Source organism: Canis lupus, chromosome 36 (genome assembly GCF_003254725.2).
Source record: "Canis lupus dingo isolate Sandy chromosome 36, ASM325472v2, whole genome shotgun sequence".
Taxonomy (NCBI): Eukaryota; Metazoa; Chordata; class Mammalia; order Carnivora; family Canidae; genus Canis; species Canis lupus.
In genome coordinates this window covers 20,249,780-20,273,725 of record NC_064278.1, presented here as the reverse complement: position 1 = coordinate 20,273,725, position 23,946 = coordinate 20,249,780, and the positions used below count along the sequence as shown (strand labels likewise).

The following is a 23,946-nucleotide window of genomic DNA, read 5'->3' as shown; positions in this document are numbered from 1 at the left end:
TGCACCGGGAGCCCGATGTGGGATTCGATCCCGGGTCTCCAGGATCGCGCCCTGGGCCAAAGGCAGGCGCCAAACCGCTGCGCCACCCAGGGATCCCTTGGCTGAATGTTTTTATTATTACCACTATCAGTATTGTTATTATCCTGTACTGTTTATGCTAAGAATGCAGCACAGAAGATAAGGAAATTACATAACATGGCTAAAAAAGGGAAACTTGACCAAGAAAACTTTAATACTACAACCAGTAACACAAATATAAAAATATCAAACAGCAGCCTAAATGGTTGGCGGAATCTAATTCCGTTAATTACCTCAGCACTGACCCTAAACCTGGAAATGTGTTTCTTTGTTTCAGGTCAAATGTACAGTTTCCATTTGATATTACTGTTACAGCACTCCTAAAACCGACACAAGGCCTTCAATTATCTGACCTATTATCTCAGAACTCCCCTTTCCACACCCTACAATTCTAACCCAGGCACCACTGCTTTTTAAAATCTAAGTTCCCCAACAAAAAAAATATTTGAGCATTAGGCACAAATAGATTTAGAGATGACACGGTCAGTATTCCTAAGCTAACAAATCATGTACATTATAAAGCACACATTAAAAAAGAAAACAAAGTAAAAAAATAAGTTGAAATCCAAGCTCCAATACTTACTTTCTATACTTCAAACAACTGTCTTACGTAACGCAGGGAGTTACATCCCACTCCACTTTGAAAAATACCGCATTACTAAACAACTACTTATTTGACATTTTAGCAAAGAACCCAGCCATTCACATACCCCTGAACAAAAAGGAGTCCTCCTCTATTGTGCAAAATCATCTTTTTTGACTATGAGAAAAGGTTAGAAAGAACACACCTAAGTTAATACGGGGGGGGGGGGGGTGTAAAACAAGACCCTCATATCTTACCATAATACCTAAAATTTCCCCTATATACTTCAAACTTTCTCACTTTTGTGACTTTGCTCAACTTCTTCTGTCCAAGAATAGTCCCTGCACCACCACATATCCAAATCCTATACCTTTTTCAACACCAAGGTTAAATGACACCTACATCAAGAAGGCTTTTTAACTGAACAAATCTAATTTTTCTTTTATCTATACTGTCTAAAGCAGTCTGCACTTGTCTTATATCCTATATTACTTTCTACTTTATTCTATTTTTATGTAAATTCAATTAGTCAACCTACAGTTCAGATGTAGAGTTCAGTAATTCATCAGTTTATTCTATTATTATATCAATATCTTATCTCTCTATGCAGTAAACCCCTAGAATGTGGAAATCCTATGGTCCTGAGATTATTTATGAAAGACTTGGCTTCTCGGGGATCCCTGGGTGGCTCAGAGATTTAGCGCCTGCCTTTGGCCCGGGGCATGATCCTGGAGTCCTGGGATCAAGTCCCGTGTCGGGCTCCCGGCATGGAGCCTGCTTCTCCCTCCTCCTGTGTCTCTAACCCTCTCTCTCTCTCTCTCTCTCTCTCTCTCTCTATCATAAATAAATAAATCTTTAAAAAAAAAAAAAAAGACTTGGCTTCTCAATTGCTCCAAACTGAATGTGGCATTTATAGTAACATATGTTAAAATAAGAACTACATACTAAGCTAGATTTAATTTTTATCTAAGTATCACTGTAAGCTAATATCTTTATTTCAAGAGTTCCAAAGTAAATCTACTTCCCTTTCAGAAATTTTTTAATAAGAAACTACTATATCATTTCCATAACAGCAATAACTTACTCTGAGGTACTTAGTGACCCACATTAATTCATTACCTCAAATTGGAATGACATCTTATTCCTTAGCAAAAAACCCATGAAAGTTCTTACTATTTTTACCAAGAAAAAACACTGACATTTTCTCCACTCCTGTAAGTATTTAAGTTGGGAAGAACAGTGTTTAAAAAAAAAGAGAGAGAGAGAGAGAGGGAGTGCCTGTGTGCCTCAGTCAGTTAAGCACCTGATCCTTGGTTTCAACTCAGATCATGATCTCATGGGTCACAAGATGGAGCCCCACGTGGGGCTCTGTGTTCAACAGGGAGTCTGCTTGAAGGTTCTCTCCCTCTGCCCTTCCCCTCACTGGTACATGTACACTCTCTCTCTCTAAAATAAATGGATAGATCTTTTTTTAAAAAATTAAATAGGGAAAAAAAAAATTAAATAGGGGCAGCCCTGGTGGCGCAGCAGTTTAGCGCCGCCTGCAGCCCAGGGTGTGATCCTGGAGACCCAGGATCGAGTCCCACATCAGGCTCCTTGCATGGAGCCTGCTTCTCCCTCTGCCTGTGTCTCTGTCTCTGTGTGTGTGTGTGTGTGTGTGTCTCATGAATAAATAAATAAAATATTTAAGAAAAATAAAAAATAAATAAAAATAAAAAATTAAATTAAAAATATATTGAAAAATAAAAATAAAAATAAATTAAAAATTAAATAAATAAATAAATAAAAATTTTAAAAAGAGAAGATACATACTCTTGGACTTTTGAAAGCTATAAGATAAAAATAAACAAAAGCATATATAAATAAATTAGTGTCAGAAATGCACACAGGGTAAAATAATACCTATGCCCCAAAAAATACATATTTGCTTCTCATTTAATTATCTTCAAAGTATCTACTATTTTTAAGCTTTATCAACCAATACAATATAACAACAACAAAAAAAAATGTACTACTAGTCTATTATGACTTATAGCGAAGTACTACTGGCCCATAAATTCACATATATATATGCCTTCATCTGTTACACATGCTATATTTTACCTATAGTATTCTTTCCAGTCTCGCTTATTTTGGAACCAAAGTGGTTAAATGATAGTTTTGGGCCACAGAAGGGGCAGATAATCTATCCATGCCATTCAATATAGAGTATTTCACAGCATGAAAGTGCTATGACCTAATAAAAAAGTCTAATTCCAAAGTCTATTTCTTGATGATCTAATCTAAGAGGACCAGAGAAGGGCCATGGAAAGAAGTGCCCTGTGTTGCTGTTTTTTAAGTTCTGCATTCTTAATGCACAACATGACTCTTCTGGCATATGAATGTAGGTGAAGACATAATTTGTAGAATAATAGGCACTAATATTACATGCTGCTTCAGTACTGTCATATTTCCAATCCATCAAATTGATTAATGTTATAATAACTCTACACAACCCTATCATTTGTGCACTAATGAAGTCAAACCCAGTTTATCCTTAGGCAACTAGATTCCAAAAGCTCATAGATGTCATCTCTTCAGCTTCCTAAGACTATTTAGACAGTGTTATACAAAAGGAATAAGAAACATGTATAGCCTATCTCCAAATTTGGATGGCTTTCTGCCAAAGGTATAAATGCAAATACTACTGAGAAAACAAAATACTCAAAAAGCATTTGGCAGCTCATAAACATGGACAGGTTACTGCAAGACACAAAGAGAAAAGAAGGAAGTAAGTTTACTAGTTTGACATAATTATTATGCTGATGATCTCTGTGATATCAACACTGACACCTATCAAGTTTTAGGCAGTTATGATATAAAGCTTTCATTTAAAATAGATTTTTAAGATGTTTAGACTTACAGTATGATGACATGGGACTTTATCAAAACTAGAATTTTAAGAACTATGTGTTAGATTTAAAGCAATTCAATCTACAAACTATAATAACAATTCAGAGATAATACCATATTCCAGAAAATACTGATCATGAAAGTATTAAACAGCAATGGCCCTGAGCTACTGTTTCACAGGGGATGTTTAATGATATCACACAGGGTGTATATGCAGGAAGTGACTCTTCCCACAAAAAGAATTTAAAACCATTCTCCCATCACCTCAATAGTCAGAGAACAATGTTCATGTCAGAAAATGGCTCACTTAGGAGAACACAAGTATCATGTGGCACATGCCACTTCCACAAACCTAAAAAAGCTGGCAAGTAAGCATTCTTTAATATGGTAGTAAGGCTACTTGTCCTAGTCCATTTGGGCTTCAACAACAATGTACCACAGACTGGGGGCTTACACACTACAGAAATTTCTTCCTCACAGTTCTGGATGCTGGAAGCCCAAGATAAGGATGCCAGCATGGTCAGGTTCTGGTGATGGTCCCTCTTCTGGGTCTCTGACTTCTGTTCTCACACAGTGTAAGGGGCTAAGGAACACTTTGGGATCCCTTTTATAGGGGCAATTAAAATGACCCAAAGTGAAGGCACACGAATAATATGATAGAATTACTATCCAAGACAAATGAGTTCTAATAACCTGCCATTCAGAAAGCAGAGGATAGAAAGCAAACAAGTTCAAAATTCAAGAAAACTATAGAGGGCAGAACTTCCCCCCTCACAACCAAAGTAAGGCCCCAAATAAAATAGAAAATAAGGAGAATCTATCTCCTTCTGGTCAAACACTACCTAAACTTCTATCTAGGTAGATAATGATAACGATGATGACGATGATAAGAGCTAAGATTTCCCAAGACTGACAAATGTTATATCCAGAATTCATAAAGAACTTTTACAACTCAAAAGACAAATAACACAATTTTTTAATGGGCATAGGATTTGAACACTTTTCTCCAAAGGAGATACATGAATAACCAACAAGCACATGAAAACATACTCAATATCATGAGTCATTAGAGAAATGTAAGTCAAAACCACAATGTTTACTACTTCACGCCCACAGAATGCCTATCAAGACAGGAAATAAAAAATGTTTAAAGGGTATAGAAAATTTGGAACTCACGCACTGCTGGTAGGAATATAAAAAGTTTAGCAGTTTCTCAAAATGCTAAACAGAATTCCCATGACTCAGCAATTCAACTCCTAGGTATTCACCCAGGGGAAATGAAAAAAAAAAAAAAAAAAAAAAAAAAAAAAATATATATATATATATATATATATATATATATATATATCTATCTCCACACGGAGACTTGTAGTTAAATGTTCACACCAGCATTTTTAACAACAGCCAAAAAGTGGAAGCAACCCAAATGACCATCAATTGAAGAATGGATGAACAAAATATGGTATATCCATACAACAGAACAGTGCTTGGTAATAAAAAAGAACCAAGTATTGATACATGCTGTAACAGGCATAAATTTTAAAAGCATTATGCCCAGTGAAAGAAGGCAGTCACCAAAGAAAACAAATTGTATTTATTCCATTTATATGAAATGCTCAAAACAGGCAAATCTACAGAGATAGAAAGTAGATTAATGGTTGTTTCAGGCTGGGAATAAGAAACAAGACTGTAAATGGGCAAGGGATTTCTTTTTGGAGTGATGGAAATGTTCTACAATTTGATTGTAATAATAATCACAACTCTGTAAATATCCTAAAAAAACTGAATTGTATACTTTAAAAGCATATGTAAACCATACCTCAATAAAGTCGAGGTAAACAAAATTTTAGGACTCTTACTGTGTTTATTGTGCACTTAAGTGCTTGACATGTTATCCATCTCACAACTTTATGAGGTATACACTATTATTATTATCTGTATTTTATAATAAGAAAACTGAGGCACAAGCATAAGTAATTTGCTCAAAGTTACAGTGTTAGTTAGCAACAAGAGCCAGGGTCTGACCACAGGTAGTCCGGCTCCAGTCAGTGAGCACAAACTGTGTTAGCTAACCTCTTACATAGCCCGCAAACATTCTTAGGTAATAATTAATTAGAATTTAAAGCAATTATAATCATCCTACAACAGTAGTTCTCAACCCTTAGTAAAAATGATCTGTGGAACTTCATAAAATTACGTATTTCCACCAAACCCTAAACTCTGAGATTCTAATACTGTAGAGAGGAGAACCAAGAATCCAAACAGGCCCCAAAGCACTCTGATGCAGATGGTCTATAAAGACTACAAAAAACAGACTATCCCTGATACACAGAATACACCTGATATAAGATTAAGTTCTTTTCACCTCTTTCATTCACTTCCCTCAGAAAACGTGGTAGTAAGGACCTGTGTGGTTTAATTTTATTCAAGAAGATTTTTGTCCATCTTATTCTACTTAAATATTTGCACTTGTGGCTTAAAGCCATGTTTTAAAACATGCCTTAGTGACAGGTTTCAATTTTATAGTGTTCCAGAGTAAGCCTTTAAGATTAATGAATGGAGGTCTCGCTTATTTTGGAACCAAAGTGGTTAAATGATAGTTTTTCCATTAGATGTAATCAATAAGGAAAGTAAAATTAAGTTAGTCATTATGAGGCTTGAACATGAGCCATCAAAACCTATCTATGTGAAACTGGAGATCAATTTCAAAATGGCATTCAAGGATCAATTTCATAAAACTAACAAACTTCTGGAGGTTAACAAGGGTCAAGAAGACTAATTCACAACATCAACAAGCCAATAACTGAAGCTAAAGTGAATACATGTTAAATTTAAAGCCTTCCATTCTTTCTTAGTAATAAGTAAACGTCTTCTTCTCAAATGGTCATATTTAGACTTTGTTGCATTATAAAAATAACCAGCCATTTTTCATTAATTTCCGATAAAAAAGCAGGCCAGGGCAGCCCCAGTGGCCCAGCGGTTTAGCGCCACCTTTGGCCTGGGGTGTGATCCTGGAGACCGGGGATCGAGTCCCATGTCAGGCTCCCTGCATGGAGCCTGCTTCTCCCTCTGCCTGTGTCTCTGCCTCTCTCTCTGTGTCTGTCATGAATAAATAAATTAAATTAAAAAAAAAAAAAGCAGGCCAATTATGTGTGATTGTGAATATACATGAACCTTGTAACCAAGACTCAATATCTGAATTCTTTTTAAAAAATGGTGATCTGAAACTGATAAAGAAGAAACACTGACAGTAGGTCTGAACTTTTCTCAGAAATGGAGATGAATATGAGATCAATAGCAGAACTATACAGAACAGCTGGTTATGATGAAAAGTGCAATTTCTGGCCAAAACAAAAAACAAAAAACAAAAAACAAAGATGACAAACAGCCCCGCAAAAGTATCAGACCTCAACAATGTTAACAATGTAATATTTAAGGTGTGATAGTTCTCCAAATCTAAATCTAGAAAACGGAAAATAGATGCCCCTCAAACTAAAGAGCAATTCTCCCACTACTCTAAATCAAACACAATCACTGGTTAACAACACCTATGTTTTGGGACACCTGGCTGGCTCAGTGGTTGAGCATCTGCCTTTGGCTCTGCGTGTGATCCCAGAATCCTGGGATCTGGTCCCACATCAGGTTCCCTGCATGGGGCCTGCTTCTCCCTCTGCCTATGTCTCTGCCTCTGTGTGTGTGTGTGTCTCTTACGAATAAATAAATAAAATCTTTAAAAAAAAAAAAAAAGCCTATGTTTTAAGTATCTACTATGTGCTTACTACTCTCAGTACTCTAGATAAACTCCGTCTCTCACATCAAGTGAGGTGACCACTCCTTTCTACCTCCTTTCCATTCCTCCTTCCTCACTCCTCCCAGCTAGTCATGAAACAAATGACCCTACAGAACATTTGATCTGTCCTTGTGCCTTCTAAAATCTTGGCAAAACTGCAAGATAAAGAAACAAAGAAACAAAGAAAGAATATAAATATAGCCCAAACATCACAGAATCCCTTCAGGAATAAGAGCATAGGGATGGAAAAATCCTCAGAGACAGAGGAAAGATATATATTAAAGGCATTTAACTGAACGAACATAGGTTTTTTTATAAACTACCAAAATATGATAAAAAGCCAAATATGAATATAAAACGATCATTGCTCCTCAGGATCTAACTCTGTTGAATGGGTAGGGGGAACAGAGCCTGGACAGAGAATGGGGGGAGAAGAACAGGTGACTGATACACACATAACCACTTAAAATACAGTAAGTCAAAAAAATATAAAAAATAAAAAATTTTTAAAAATAATAATAAAATTTTTAAAAAATACCGTAAGTCAGGGGCACCTGAGTGGCTCAGTCAGTTAAGCATCCGACTCTTGGTTTCAGATCAGGTCATGATCTCAGGGTCATGAGATCAAGCCATGCAATGGGCTCCATGCTCAATTCAGAGTCTGCTTGTCCCTCTCCCTCCTCCTATGCCCCTCTCCCTCTCCTCCTCCCCCTCATGTGTGCTCTCTCTCCCCCTGCCCACAAAAATAAATAAATAAAATCTTTTAAAAATACATTTAAGAGATCCCTGGGTGGCGCAGCGGTTTGGCGCCTGGCCTTTGGCCCAGGGCACGATCCTGGAGACCCAGGATCGAATCCCACGTCAGGCTCCCGGTGCATGGAGCCTGCTTCTCCCTCTGCCTATGTCTCTGCCTCTCTCTCTCTCTCTCTCTATCATTCATAAATAAATAAATAAATAAATAAATAGATAAATAAATAAATAAATAAATAAATAAATAAATAAATAAAATACATTTAAAATACAGTAAGTGAATACAGGTTGTGTAGGGAAAAACAGATCTTAAAATCAGATACATATAAGTTCCCCTCCCAACTCTACAACTTATTATCTGAGTGTCCTTGACCAAGTTGCTTATTAACCTATTCTTACTTCAATTACTTCTTCTGTAAAAAGGGGAAATGTTACCTACCTTTTAAGGTTGCTGGAAAAATAAAATTAGATAAATCATATAGGTGCCTTATACAGTCTCTAGGTCACAGAATATATCAATAATTACTATTAACAGAAGTATCAGACCAGAAGTACATATAAAATACTATAGGAATCCTCTTAAGGAAATAACTAAATCTGTCTGAGGAAGACAAGAAATAATCCAGAAGAGGACATAAAATCTGAACTGGATCCAAAATATAATTAGAAGTGCACAAGACAGGGGCACCAGGGTGGCTCAGTCAGTTAAGCGTCTGCCTCTGGCTCAGGTCATGATCTCAGAGTCCTGGGATTGAGCCCTGGGTATAAAAGCCCCTTCTCCCTCTCCCTCTGCCTACTGCTCCCCGTTTGTGCTCTTGCTCTCTCTCACTCCGTCAAATAAATAAATAAAATCTTTAAAAAACAAACAAAAGAAGAAATGTGCAAGACAGAAGATGAGGGGCAGGGAGAGGAGTTTGAGATATTTACTGAAAATCTAACACCCCAATTCAGTTTGAGAAGTGATAAAACGTGCTCAGTAAAGACTTCCTAAATTACCATTTCTATTTATCAAAACACCACTTTATATTGAAATTATCCATTTCAATGGATGTGTCCTACACAAGAAAAGTAAGTTCATCAAAGGCAAGAATTGTTTTATTCTTCTAAGTAAGCCAGCACGTAGCAGAGGGATCTAGTGCAAATTAGGTACTCAACCTAACAAATAAATATATCCCGCTGGAAATCAAGCAGGTCTTTTGCTATCTAAAGTCTGAAAGATATCTGGCACCAAAAGTTGCTATAATTCTGGAAATAAAACCATCAAAGCAAATTAAGGACTGATAACATCTCAATAATATGTACTAAATTCAATAGCGGAAAGGAAACTCATAAACTCACTTGCTCTCCAAATTGCTTAATGGTTCCTAACAATAGGTGCACAGCCCAATCATCTATAGAGTGTTTTAAAAATAACTTGCCCTAGAGCTGCCCTCAACCTTCACATATAACAGGCCTTTGGGGAGAAAAAAGGGAACATGTGTGCAAGCGTATGCATGAGGTTTGAGAAATGCCATGCAATAGAAGCATGGCTTGTTTTAGAGAGCTCCAAAGATAACTGATTATAATGCGTGACAACACCCTACATTTACATACCATTCTACCTACACCCACTCCTATCCACCCCCATCTTGTTTGAGAACTTTAAATGGGATTAGTCAGTTCCCAGATCTAATTAAAACAGACTCAAATGACCTCTACGCACCATATATCGCCACCTTGTTCACTGTGGCATATTACCTTCTTAAAGATGGCCACAACAGTGTATTCTGTCCCACGAGCTCTTCTAGAATCTCACCAACACCCCAACTACCCCATCCACCCATCAGGAAGTGAAGTTAAATCCCCTTTCCTTGAATCTGGCCAGACTCAACTCTGTTGTGACCAACAGAATATGGCAAAAGTGATGCTTCAAGATTTCCAAGGTCATAAAAGGTGATGCATCTTCTCTGATAACTTGAACACAGGCCTTTGGAGCACTGAGTAAAATGTCTGACTGCTCGGAGGCTCCCAGGCTTCAAGAAAGCCCAGGCCACATGAGAGGCCATGTATAAATATTCCAGAAAACAACCACAGCTGAGTTCCTAGTCCGCAATTCTTAGATCTGTGAGTGAAGAGGCTTCCAGATGTTTCCAGCCCTCAATTGTTGGATCCCAAGCCTTTGAGTCTCTCTACCTGAGGATCCAGACATTGCGAGGTAGAAACAAGCCATCTCTCTTGTGACTTGTCTCAACTGACCCAGAGGATCCATGAACATAATAAAATGACTGTTTTACATGCCAGTTGTGATGTGATTTGTATAGTACAATAGTGACTGAACAGTCTCAGTTTTGATAGTTACTATTAGTCACAGATCTATCATTAAAGACAAAATTAAATATTAATCCTTCTGAGGCCTGAGAATTCCATCTAAATCAGTTACCAAACTGACTCCTGACCATGTTACATTTATAAATTCTACTTTACTGCTTCAGGCATAGATTTTGACATTTCCACCCTCCCTTTAGTCAGTGCCATTTTATTAACCCATTATCTTGAAATTTACCTTTCTGAACTCTCACTCTCCTATTTCCTGACCACATCATGTCTCCCTGACCTTCAGTCCTCAGAATTTAGAACCCAGTGACTACAATGGCTTACCTCCATCAGAAACTCTGGTCTGCTGGTAGTTGCTAGATTATTCAGGAAATGAGAGAAAAAAAAAAAAAAAAGAATCCAAGAGAAAAATGATTTAATTATGCTAGCTAAACTCAGAGCTTACTATAATCTTTTTATAAAAAGTAGATCAGGGGATCCCTGGGTGGCTCAGTGGTTTAGTGTCTGCCTTTGGCCTGGAGTGTGATCCTGGAGTCCCGGGATCGAGTCCCGCGTCGGGCTCCCTACATGGAGCTTGCTTCTCTCTCTGCCTGTGTCTCTGCCTCTCTCTCTCAGTGTCTCTCATGAATACATAAATAAAATATTTTAAAAAATTAAAAAATAAATAAAAATAAAAAGTAGACCAGTAAAGCCATTTACCTATGATACAAGGATAATCCAAAACAGTAAATAATGAAAAACATACTTTATATGTATCTCTAAACTGCTTTCCATGATTTCTAAAATATTACCTCCCTTTCTAAATATTTAATATTAAAATTAATCTACCTCTTCAAACAGCCACAAAATGACAGTATGGGAAAATCAGTACAAGTATATACAGTGAGAAGGAGAAATCTGTTTGAGAAGAAAATACATCGAGAATAATTCACAACCTGGGGTGCCTGGGTGGTTCAATCGGTTAAACGCCTGCTTTCGGCTCAGGTCGTGTTCTTGGGGTTCTAGGATCAAGCCCAGCATTGGGCTCCCTGCTCAGTGGGGAGTCTGTTTCTCCTTTTCCCTCTATCCACAAGCCCTCACCTGCTTGTGCTCTCTTTCTCTCTCCCTCAAGTAAATAAATCTTAAAAAATAATAATTCACAATCTCAACTAAAAATAAATGTAGATTACCACATAGTTAACATTACATAACCAGTTTCATTCACTAGTCAAACCAGCATATGAAACTGATGAATGGCAAAAATTACAAATATAACAATGTCTAATGAAAAGAAAGAAGGTAGCTTTTACTTTCACATTATTATTAACGCAGAATCTTTTTTTAATTTATAAAATAAGAAAACCAGAAATTTATCATTCATGATGCTAAAACATCCCCCTATAATGTAAAGGCGAATCAAAGAAAAGGAGGTCAACAAAAAGCCAGATCATTAAAGCTTCAGCTGCCAGTATTACCTGTAGAACACTGGAGTAATGATGGCGCTCTTCCCACCTAACAAATGATAAAATTCATTTGTATGAAGTTCTAGTAAGTGCTCTAGTTTGACCAGGTAACGAAATATGACATGGGGGCAATTCCATGACAATATCTAAAGATACTATATCTCCTGCAATAAGTATATCCAACAAACTCTTCTGAAAATCCAAATACAGATTAAGTCATGCCAAAACTTCTTTGACTTATAAAAGTTCTTAAAGATAAAAATATATAATCAGCTCAAAAACATAGCTAAGTGTATAAGCAAAATGAAATGCTTTTTACAGTTTCCATTTTGCTAATGCAGTTACAGTTAATGGGAATTGCCATGACAAAATGATTGTTTTTATGAAAAGAACTGTCTTTATCACTAACCAATCAAATTTCATTTTTATTACTGATGTAGAAAAGTTCAAAACCATGATTCATTTATAGAGCGTACAAAAATAAGAAAAGTGTTCAAGAATAGAGGATCATTTACAAAGCAATAAAAAATTAAAACATGCATTTCTCTTACTGGCAAGGCAAATACTTCTACACATAAATGTCTGTAACTGGATTTGCTGAATATTATAACTTCTGTCTTTGAACAAAAAATGAGAAGGCAGAATTTAATATCTCATCTTCATTTGGTATCTTCAGTCCATCTGATAACTGCTTATCAAGAAATTTCAAAAATGTTTGAAAAATGTTAAAAAGTTTGATGATATTTTCTTTCAATTTTCACTCAAATATGGAAGGCTTAAGCTATTATTAATAACTCAAAAGTCTTCACAGAAATAAGACTAGCAAATCTTTATGGGGTATCCATCACCAAATCTTTTAAATTAAAAACTAAAAATCATGTAATTTCAGAGTATGGAATGTTAAAACAAAGCATATAAGAAAATTAAAACTCACATTATGATTAACTATGGACGACTTCAAGATCAGAAACTTTCAAGTGATCTTAACATCATATCAAAGTTTTCTAAAAGGCAACTAAACACTGCCTCTGAGAATTTGGGTTCCAACCTATTCATGAATATAAGTGTGATAAAATAAAATAAAACCACACTGCTGTTAATAAATTGTACTTTGCCTCTACTCTGAAGTATAACCTATTTTGTCTTTGCTTTGCTTCTCCATCTGTCTCTTCATTGTCACCTTCGCATGCGCCAGGATGATAAGCACTACAGTATGAGACTATTCACATGACTAGTATGAATGAAAGAAGATTCTCTGAAATTGATGGCCAGTTCAATAACTTCTCAATGATTCCTCAGTGCCTTCCTCAATACTGGAGAATCCTCAGAATACTAAGTAAAACTAACAATATATCTTTATTTTCAGGAACAAAAGAATTGAACACATTTTATTTTTTCAATTATCTGCTACAATCATCATCATTAGATAGTCAAGAGTTTTGCATATACAAGAGTTTTGACCATCAGATGTTAAGAGGCTTGACTACCACTTTCTACATTCTCAATAAATCTTAGCATCACTTAGCATCACTTCTATTTTACAAAGGACTTTTAAACCATGTTTCTACTTCTTTGCACTTCTAGTACCCTTCTAGATGATTTTAAAGTCCACATTTCCCAGGCACCTGGGTGGCTCAGTCGGTTAAATACCTGATTCTTGATTTCAGCTCAGGGCTGTGTGACTGAGCCCCAAGCTGGGCTCTGTGCTAAGCACAGGGCTGCTTATGATTCTCTCTCTTTCTCCCTCTCTCCCTCTTTCTCTCTGCCCCTGCCCGCCCCCCAGATAAATTTCTCTCTCAAATAAAGTTCACATTTCCTAGTAAATACATGGAAGAGGGATGAAATAGAATATACTTTATTACTGATATAAAAGCAAAATGTTGTAAACAGCCTGTTTTGATAATACTTACTTTCAAAATGCTTACATATGGGTTCTGTGGAACCCGTAAAACTACTTTTCCAGATCATAATATAAATTAATGCTACTGCTAGAATGAAGTTATTAATAAATTTAAATAATTAAGCACCCACATGCCCACAATGAGATAAATGAAATATTGCAAGTCTTTTTTTATTCTTTATATAGTTTACTGAGCTTCTAAATAAAGAACAGAACAGATATTGTACGGATTTTAAAAGATTAATAATTACAGTATGATGAAATTAACTGACATGCTTAAAATATAGCAAGGCACTGGTGAAGTAATAAGGTCATCCAGAAAGATGGTATAGGGTTACTAGAAATAAAGACACTTCAGACAACACACTGTCCAAAAACGGCAATAGGATAGCATTACAAATATAACATCCTCAAAGGCTCTTGGGGCAATAAAAAGTGGTATCAGAAACTAACATGTATCACCGTGAACTAGATGATTAATAATGTTATGAAACATCTTATCCTCTCACAAATAAGGAAACTGTAGCCTGGGATAGTCTGCTCAAAATCACAGAACAAGAAGCAGAGCTGAGCTTAGAACTCAGTTCTGTCAGGAACCTGGGTGGCTCGTGGTTGGGCATCTGCCTTTGGCCTGGGTCGTGATCCTGGGGTCCTGGGATTGAGTCGCACATCGGGGTCCCTGCATGGAGCCTGCTTTTCCCTCTGCCTGTGTCTCTGCCTCTCTCTGTGTCTCTCACGAATAAATACATAAAACCTTAAAAAAAAAAAAAAAAAAAAAAAACTCAGTTCTGTCTTACTCCAACAGCCTGGTTCCTAACCTTTATATTCTATTACTTAAGGAGCTTCAATTTTAGGATCCCTGGGTGGCGCAGTGGTTTAGCGCCTGCCTTTGGCCCAGGGCATGATCCTGGAGTCCTGGGATCAAGTCCCACATCAGGCTCCCTGCATGGAGCCTGCTTCTCCCTCTACCTGTGTCTCTGCCTCTCTCTCTCTGTGTGTCTCTCATGAATAAATAAATAAAATCTTAAAAAAAAAAAAAAAGCTTCAATTTCCCCATCTATAAAACAAAAATAATATCCTGCTTATCAAACAGGATCAAATTGCTAATATTCCTAAAAAAAAAAAAAAAAACAAATTGCTAATATTAGCAATTATGTATCTAAGTCATCTAGAAGTGGCTCAAAAAGGGATGCTTACTCTTATCAGTAACTAGATAATTACCAGCTAAGTTTTAAGGATGAAACGTTTTGGCAATGTCTAATAAACAGACCTCCACTCCTTTAGAGGCAAAGTCTGGTAAAAGAGAAAAACAGGTAAACAGCTAAAAATGATATTAATGAACACTTACAGAGCGCTTACAGTGTGTCAGACACAAGGCTAAGCATTATTATGTTTCCTCATCATTTTTTAAAAATCTAAAATTATCTTCACCATTTTGCAATTTAAAAACCTAACACTTTTTTAAAAAGGAAATAATTTGCCCGAGGTCACACATTTAGTAAGCACCCAGGTCTGACTTACTCCAAAGTCCATCAGAAGTATAAAAGCAAGGTGATGGGCACCTGAGTGGCTCAGTGATTGGGCGTCTGCCTTTGACTCACATCATGATCCTGGGGTCCTAGGATCAAGTCCCAAATCAGGCTCACTGTGGGAAGCCTGCTTCTCCCTCTGCCTATGTCTCTCAGGAATAAATAAATAAAATCTTAAAAAAAAAAAAAAAAAAGGTGAAAGAAGTGATTGATGGGCACCTGGCTGGCTCAGTCCGTGGAGCATGTGACTCTTAATCTCAGGGGCTGGAAGTTCAAGCTCCACACTGGGTGTAGAGATTACTTAAAAATAAAGTCTTAAGAAAAAAAAAAAAAAAGATTGACACTGTGGGAGATTTCTGCTGTTTAGCACTCAGCATCTCTCACCTTTTGTATCTGGTGGCTCTGTGGAGCCCTAAAGCCTGGAGCCACTCCTAGCACAGGGATATGCAAGGGAGTCAGGCTTGTCCATCACAGTACTCCAACCTCTCAGCTACAGTGACTGCTTCAAATATACTCACACAGCTCAAATCGGGATACTCAACCCTCCCCTCGGATATATGCCCAAGTGACAGTAAAAATTAAAAAATAAATAAAAAATAAAACCTCACATAACGTACTGAAAATCTTGCCATTAAAAGAAAAAGCAGGGGACCCCTGGGTGGCTCAGCAGTTTGGCGCCTGCCTTGGGTGAAGGGCATGATCCTGGAGTCCCGGGATCGAGTCCCACATCGGGCTCCTTGCATGGAGCCTGCTTCTCCCACTGCCTGTGTTCCTGCCTCTCTCTCTCTCTCTCTCTCTCTCATGAATCAATGAATATTTTTAAAAATAAATAAATAAATAAGCAAATGTAAATTTAAAATACACGGGCTATTATAAAAGATTTTGAAAACAATTCAATATCCAGGATTATTTTTATCCCTCTTCCAAAGTTCTAAATCAAGCATATCATCTAAAGATCCAAGCTATTAATTCAAAACCTAAAAATTAAGAAAATTCGAGTTCAAAATCATAACCTACCCTTCCTTTCCATATTAAGTAACAAGAACAATTCAAAGTCCTCTTCCAGAGATCCCTGGGTGGTGCAGCGGTTTAGCGCCTGGAGACCCGGGATCGAGTCCCACGTCGGGCTCCCGGTGCATGGAGCCTGCTTCTCCCTCTGCCTATGTCTCTGCCTCTCTCTCTCTGTGTGACTATCATAAATAAATATTAAAAAAAAAAAAAAAAAAAGTCCTCTTCCATGAGGTGCCTGGGTGGTTCAGTGGGTGAGCATCTGCCTTCAGCTCAGGGCATGATCCTGGAGTCCGGGGATCGACTCCAACATCGGGCTCCCTGCATGGAGCCTGCTTCTTCCTCTGCCTGTGTCTCTGCCTCTCTCTGTGTGTCTCTCATGAACAAATAAATAAAATATTTTTAAAAAACACAAAATCCTCTTCCACTTTAAGAAATGTATCCAACGAAACTACTCCGCAGATATACAAATACATCCATGAAAGCACTGCTCACATCAGAGAAAAATCATATATACCAGTGATGGCTTTAGGATACATCAACTTAGCCAGACTGAACTACAGTTGCCAGAATTCCTTTTCTACTGTTTCTGATCATGGTGAGCTAGAAGGGACATTCTCTGGGAATCCCAGGGAAAAGCAGGCTCTAGGAAGTCAAAGGAGAAGCAACAGTCATTTTGTAGCATATAAATACCTTCTCCCAGTTTTCCAAACACTAATTTAGGAGCTACTGTGAAGGATTTTGCTGATATAAATAAAGTCCCTACCTAATCAGTTGACTTTACATTAATCCAAAGGGAGATTATCCTGGGTGTATCTGATTTAATCATTTGGAAGTCTTTTAACAGAGGACCTATGAATTCATACACTGCAAGCAGTATCTGCTGCCTGTGTCTTTTCTTCCTCTTAGATCTCCCCTTCCTGGCTGTCTACTTTGTGGATATGGTTGGTCCTTGGTTGGCCAAGCATAAGCTAATTCCTTGGTGTGTGTATGTGCGTGTGTTTGCATTTGTGTGTAGAGACATCGATACAAAGCTAGAGTTGGAGTGAAAGCTAGAGCTAGAAATCAAAACCCTACAGCTTCTGCTTCTCCAGTTGACCTAATATCACACTAAATACCCACCAAAATGAAACTAGATAATTATGATTTCTTCATTACAATGAAATACTATGCAACCAATGAAAATGGTGATGGGTGATTCCATTAGCAGACAAGGAAACACATCTCAATATTATATGACAAAACAGGTTACTAAAAGTAGGTACATTTTATATTTATGTGTTGTTTTTTTAATTCAGGTGCAGAGAACAAGACAGCTCTGGTCATCAAAGTTTTAATGATGACAGTGAAACATCAAGTCAATCTGGCTGTTATGGTTTTAGCTGATTGTTATTTTATTCTCTTGGATTCCTTCATTGTCTACAATGGTCATGTAGCATATAATCATTATCAGGAAAAAAAAAAATTCTCATTTGACAGGAAAAAAAAAGACTTACGGATTAAAATGTGCCCAGAGCATTAAGGGACAAACAAGAGTTATCCAAACAAACTGGGCATTTCGGGAGGAGGACAATGTGTGCCAAAGATGAACTCTATCTACAAAGTATAGAAAGAGAATTTAAGAGAGACGAGATGAGGCTGAAGAGATGGATCAACTTATGGCAGGTCTTATATGCCTCACTCCACCTACAGATGATTCTGAACTAATGAAGGTGTTGAAACAAGAGGAGTCATGTTTGCATTTTAGGAAAATAACAAAATCACATAAACAAAACCTCACTGAGGCTTGCAGTGTGGAGACTGTATTGGAAGGAGGCCACACTAGAAACATGGAAACCAATTCAGACACTACAATGGTAATCCAAGCGAGAAATGACAAAGCCCTGAACCAAAATAACAGTGGCGATGAAGAGAGTAAGCCACTGACGATATACAGTAACGAGTAAGAAATGCAAGATTTTGGTGAAGAATACACTGGTAGAGACAAAAACGATTCACTTAAACTGGGGAGTTCACAGAAGTCTTCCAAAAAGATGCCGTAAGAATGAGGCTCTCAAGAATATCACAGATAGATGCAAAATGCCTTTCAATGTTTCTTTCTTTCTTTTTTTTTTTTTTTTTTAAAGATTTTATTTGTTTGACAGAGCAAGAGAGCACAGCAGGGGGAGCAAAAGAGGGAGAGGGAGAAGCAGGCTCCCCACTGAGCAGGGAGCCTGATGTGGGGCTCAACCCCTGGGATCATGACCTGAACCCAAGGCAGATGTTTAACCTGCTGAGGCACTTAGGCACCCCTAAATGTTTCTAGAAGAAATTATCAGTATGTTAGCTCACACCCACTGAAAGGAATACTAAGCAAACTGTTAAATACACTAAAAATTAAAGCACTCAACTCTAAGAACATTCACAATTATTTATTGTATGTATAAGAAGACTATATAGATATGTATCGCTAATCTCTTAAGGTTGACCTCTTTCAAGAAAACCATATTATTGCCAGAAATAAAATACTCTGAATTGATCCGAGTCACATTTATGTCACTTACAAGTCAAACACTGTTTCCTATAAATTATTTTAGCCACCCCTTATTCACTGCTTGCTCAAATACAATCTTCGAATTTTAAAATTATAATCATTTAAACTACACAAGCAAAATATTCTCACTATAATAATTTGATCGATTCAAAAATGTAGTTCCTCTACCCTCCACCAACTCTCCACCCTTATTACTCTGAAATTACTAGTTCAAATTAGTTGAATATTCTGTTTTTCTTTGCTTACATAAATACATACAAGTTTATATAGGGTTTATTTAACAACAATGGGTTCATACAGTATATATATTATCCTATAACTTGTTTTTTACTTAAGATAATCATAAATTTCAAGCCAATATATTTAACAGGTATATGTATCTCATTTCTATTATTTATAATAATGTGCGCATACGATAATTTGACATGTATATAGCACATTTATGGGGTTTTGCTATTAAAATTAATGCTATAATGAATACTGCTAAATATTGCTTTAAATAACGATCCAGTATTTCTATCAGATAAATTCCCTGAAAAGTTTCTAGGTCAAAGGATGGCATTTTAACCAATCTTGCTATACTGAGTTCTCAAAAAGTAGCAATAATTTACAGACTCACCAACAGTCTGAGGGTAGATGTTTTCTCCCATACCCTTGTCAGTTCTAGAAATTATCATATTCATTTTTGCCCATCTGACAAAATGGTAAACTTTATCTTTTAGTGATAGCATCTTTTCACATGTTCATTGTCCATTTACATTTTCCCATTTGTGAATTGCCTGTATACTTTACCCTTGGTCCTGTTGTCTTTTTCATTTATTTTTGTAGAAACTTATGTCTTTTATCATATAAAGCTTTTCAAATTTTTCTGCAATTTTTCCTCCCAGGAATTTTGGATTCTGTGTCTAACTTAGGCCTCCCCTGCTACCCAAGATTACTGAAAACTATCTCCTTTATTTTTCCTAGTTATTTTATTACAATTTGGTTTTTGTTCTTATTTAACATTTAGATTTTTAATTCATTTGGAATTTATTCTTGTGGTGTTATGACTTGGGAGTTGACCCAAAACAATTTATTGAATTATTCATCTTTAAATACCTCCTTCTAGAGTAATAGATTACAAATAGCTAAAATGGCACACAAATGAAATTCCTAGAAGTTCTTAAATTTTACTGAGACAAAATTCCAAACTTATTAAAAGTTTATTAAAAGACATTTATCAGGGATGCCTGGGTGGCTCAGCGGTTGAGCGCCTGCCTTCAAGCCCAGGGCCTGATCCTGGAGACCGGGGATCGAGTCCCACATCAGGCTCCCTGCATGGAGCCTGTTTCTCCCTCTGCCTGCATCTCTGCTTCTCTCTCTGTGTGTCTCATGAATAACTAAATAAAATCTTAAAAAAAAAAAAAGACATAATTTTTCCTTTAGAAGAAATGACACATTGAGGCACATGCATACAGTATACCAGAATCAGCATACAATGTGAAATGGTTGATTTTTTTGAACATAGCAGAAATGGAAATTAAATCAATGATCTAACTTTTAACATAAATGTAAAAACAGAAATAATCACTGTTTGAAATCTCAAGATTATTCATTGATTCAGGTCACAAACATTTACTGAGCACCAACAAACAGGTGTTCAGAATTGTAATCTAGTGGGAGCGTCCCTCTCTTCCAGAAAACAATGTATTTAAGCGAAAAAGGAAAAAAAAAAAAAAAAAGAAGAAGAAGAAATGTACCTTCACGTAAATGCAATGCAATGAAAAACATTTCGGCGAATTTTATGACACATTCAGCACTTCCCATTTCCAAAACACTACTTTATTTCAAAGGTAACCTATTTATCCTGGTTAAGTGTCTCTTCACTCTTGTTGAAAATACTGCCAGGAAGTGAAGATTAATTCCATTTAAAACTAACGACTGCCCGTCAGAGCACATCTACAATACCCATGCCTAGTCTCCTCACTTCCCCGATACTTGATCTCACTATGATAAATAAGAACCTCGAAAACAGAAAACAAATCTATTTACATCAGCCACGTTCATTCACTCCATCCAACCAAAGGTGTTTCTCAAAAACATATGAAGGACTTTTCGGTGAGTCCCAGGGGTCTGGCAAATGGCAGTACTACTGTGTTGCTTGCAGAGGAAGCAAGAATTTCGGTCGCCCTGAAGTGGCTTTGGGAAGCGAGGGCGACTTGCTAGGGACAAATCCCCTTAAACTTCAGATCCCACGACCGAGGCTCCCCGCGCGCGCGCAGACGGAGGCCTGGGAGTACCTGGCCCCGTGGCCACGCCCCCGCCCCACGGCCTCCTCCACGCTCCCCAGGCCCTCGCGGCCCAACGGGAGCTGGCCCAGGTGCGCCCACGAGAAGGCAGGCGGCGTGACAGCCCCTGCGGGGTGACCTTGGCCAAGCGTCTCCCCTCCGCTCTCTCTCCTCCGCGCGGTATCCCCAGGCCTGCGCTCGGCACCTGACGCCACAGAACGCAGAGGGGCTCCCCGCGCCGCCCCCCCTCCACCGCAGCCCGAGGCCGCGCGCGCTACCTGCGATCTGCGAGACGAAGGCTTCCGCCACCAGAGACATGGCGGCTGCGCGCAGGCCCGCGGCGCCCGCTCCGCACGGCCCTCGGCGTGCTCGCCGGCCGCTCCCAGGCCCGCTCCGGCCTCCGCGGCCCACCAGGCGCAGCGCACCAGGGCGCGGGGGCGGCGGCGAGGCGCGCAAGGTGGCCGCCGGCCGGCCAGGAACTTCCGGCGCGGCGGACGGCGGCGGGGGAGCACTTCCGCCTGCGCGCGCCTGGCTCGGTGGGCGGGGCCCTCGGGCCTGCGTCCCGGCCGCTGCGGGCTCCGGCCTGGGGGAGGGCCGCGCGCGGAGAGAGGGCTCCTGGAGGTGTTCTGTATCCCATTTTGTAACCAAGTTAATTTTTTTTTCCTTTTTTTAAGAATTATTTCTTTATTTGCGAGCGCGCAGGAGCGGGGGGAGGGGCCGACTCCGCGCGGGGGGAGAGACTCGATCTCCCAGCGCCGAGGTCACGACCTCAGTGGGATGCTTAACCGGCTGAGCCACCCGGGACGCTCTGGCGAGTGATGTATTTTAAGCGCACGGTACCAGGCCCTTGTAAAAAAAAAAAAAAAATGTGTGCTGCGTTCGATTTCATGTCATCTTCCCCACAACCCAGTAAGGCCATATTGGTGCCCCCGTTTTATGGATAAGAAAGCAGCTCAGAAAAAAAAAAAAAGAAAGAAAAAGAAAAAAAAAAAAAAGAAAGAAAGCAGCTCAGAGAGTTTAAACTACCTGCCCAGGTTGCATAATGAAGCCCAGGTTCAAATCCACGTTAAATTTCCTCTGTTTCACTGTACTGTAGGCTGATTAGTCCATAGACCGACCAGTAGTGTTTATTCCTTTATTCAAAGGTTCTTTGCAGAGAGGAGGCATGAGCAGTGCATCAGCTGAGAGTTTGCTTTTCGATTCTGGGCCCCTGAAAAGTGGCTCATCCTGCAGAATAAGATAAGTTTCACACTCTTCTCCCTTTTGACGGATGAGGGGCAGGAAGAGGAGGAGACAGTACATCCCTTAAGTGACTCTTTAGACAGTTTATACAAGCCTACGATTAAGGAAAGATCAGGATATGTGACAGATTTAGAGGCAAAAAATATTACAAGTGAAACTGACTTCAGACATCATCTGGTGAGCCCAAGCCCCCCTATCCCTGATGAGAAATTCATAACACATGACCACAAGTTAAATGGCTTAAAACAACAGAAATTTATTCTCTCCCAATTTTAGAGGCTGGAAGTCCAGAGCAAAGATATCCACAGGCTATCTCTCAATACCCTAGGAAAAATCTTTCCCTGCGTTTTTACAGCCTCTGCAGGTTGCCAGCAATCTTTGGCTTTCCTTGGTTTATAGACACATCAACTCAAATCTCTGGCTTCATCATCACATGATGATGAAGATATGTTTGTGTCCAAATTTCCCTCTTCTAATAAGGACACCAATCATCGGATTAGAGTCTATCCTAATTCAGCGTGACCTCATCTTAACTTGATTTCATCTGCGAAGACTATTTCCAAATAAGCTCACATTCATAGGTACCAGGGATTAGAAACATGAACATACTTGTTTCTCTTTTTTAGAGAAGGGGAGTGGAGGAAGTGGAGACACAGTTCTACCCACTATGCTAAATAATAAGTTTTTTAAGGATAAATCATCAATAGTTGCATCATCTTTTGCAACTAGGAAACTTGTTTGTTTGTTTTTAAGATTTTATTTATTTATTCATGAGAGACACAGAGAGAGAGAGAGGCAGAGACACAGGCAGAGGGAGGAGCAGGCTCCATGCAAGGAGCCCGATGTGGGACTCAATCCCGGGACTCCAGGATCATGCCCTGAACCAAAGGCAGGCGCTCAACCGCTGAGCCACCCAGGCGCCCTGGAAACTTTTTAAACTAAATTTAAATTTACCCCCAAAACGTACATGAACATATATATATATACAGCAACATTTTAAGAAAAAGTATTTTCTTACTGGCTGAGATTGATAAGAGGTTGATAAGAGGTTAAAATAATAGGTTTTCCTTGCTTGTGTTGGGAGAGAGAACACTAATAGGAAAGAATATGCTGTGCCTAGTTTCCTCCTCATCATCCCATGAATGATATTGGCCAAGGGAAATTAACTGTTCCCCCTATTGGATGTCAATTGAAAGAAAAGCTTTCAATTCCTGTTTCTCTGCACAGTGAACTAGTATAACTTGTAAAAGTGAAGAGCTGTCACCTATTCAAGTTCTATTACCAAGTTTGTTTTGTCACTTTTTAAAACCTGGAATAATCGGGCAGCCTGGGTGGCTCAGCGGTTTAGCGCTGCCTTCAGCCCAGGGCATGATCCTGGAGACTTGGGATCAAGTCTGGCATCCGGCTCCCTGCATGGAGCCTGCTTCTCCCTCTGCCTGTGTCTCTGCCTCTCTCTGTGTCTCTCATGAATAAATAAATAAAATCTTTTTTTAAAAAAAGATAAAATAAATAAATAAAACCTGGAATAAAATCTTTTACTACTTTTTGACACTCACAGATTTTTTTTTTTAAAGATTTCTCCATACAATAGCGATTGTGTGGGAACCTGAAACAAAGGC

General features: G+C 38.5%; 1 protein-coding gene across 5 annotated transcripts in view; it reads right to left on the bottom strand.

The window, feature by feature from the left end:
• Window positions 1-21,617, bottom strand: part of MTX2 (metaxin 2) — a 66,643-nt gene extending 45,026 nt beyond the window's left edge. For 3 of the 5 annotated variants that reach the window (XM_049106200.1, XM_049106202.1, XM_049106201.1), the window contains exon 1: window positions 14,346-14,448. In XM_049106200.1, coding sequence (XP_048962157.1) covers window positions 14,346-14,433 — 88 coding nt within the window. In that variant the 5' untranslated portion in view covers window positions 14,434-14,448. Of the gene's footprint in view, window positions 1-10,635; window positions 10,700-14,345; window positions 14,449-21,363 lie in introns of those variants that run through there. The other 2 variants (XM_025460289.3, XM_025460290.3) reach the window with 2 other exon arrangements.
• Window positions 21,618-23,946: the final 2,329 nt, after the last annotated feature.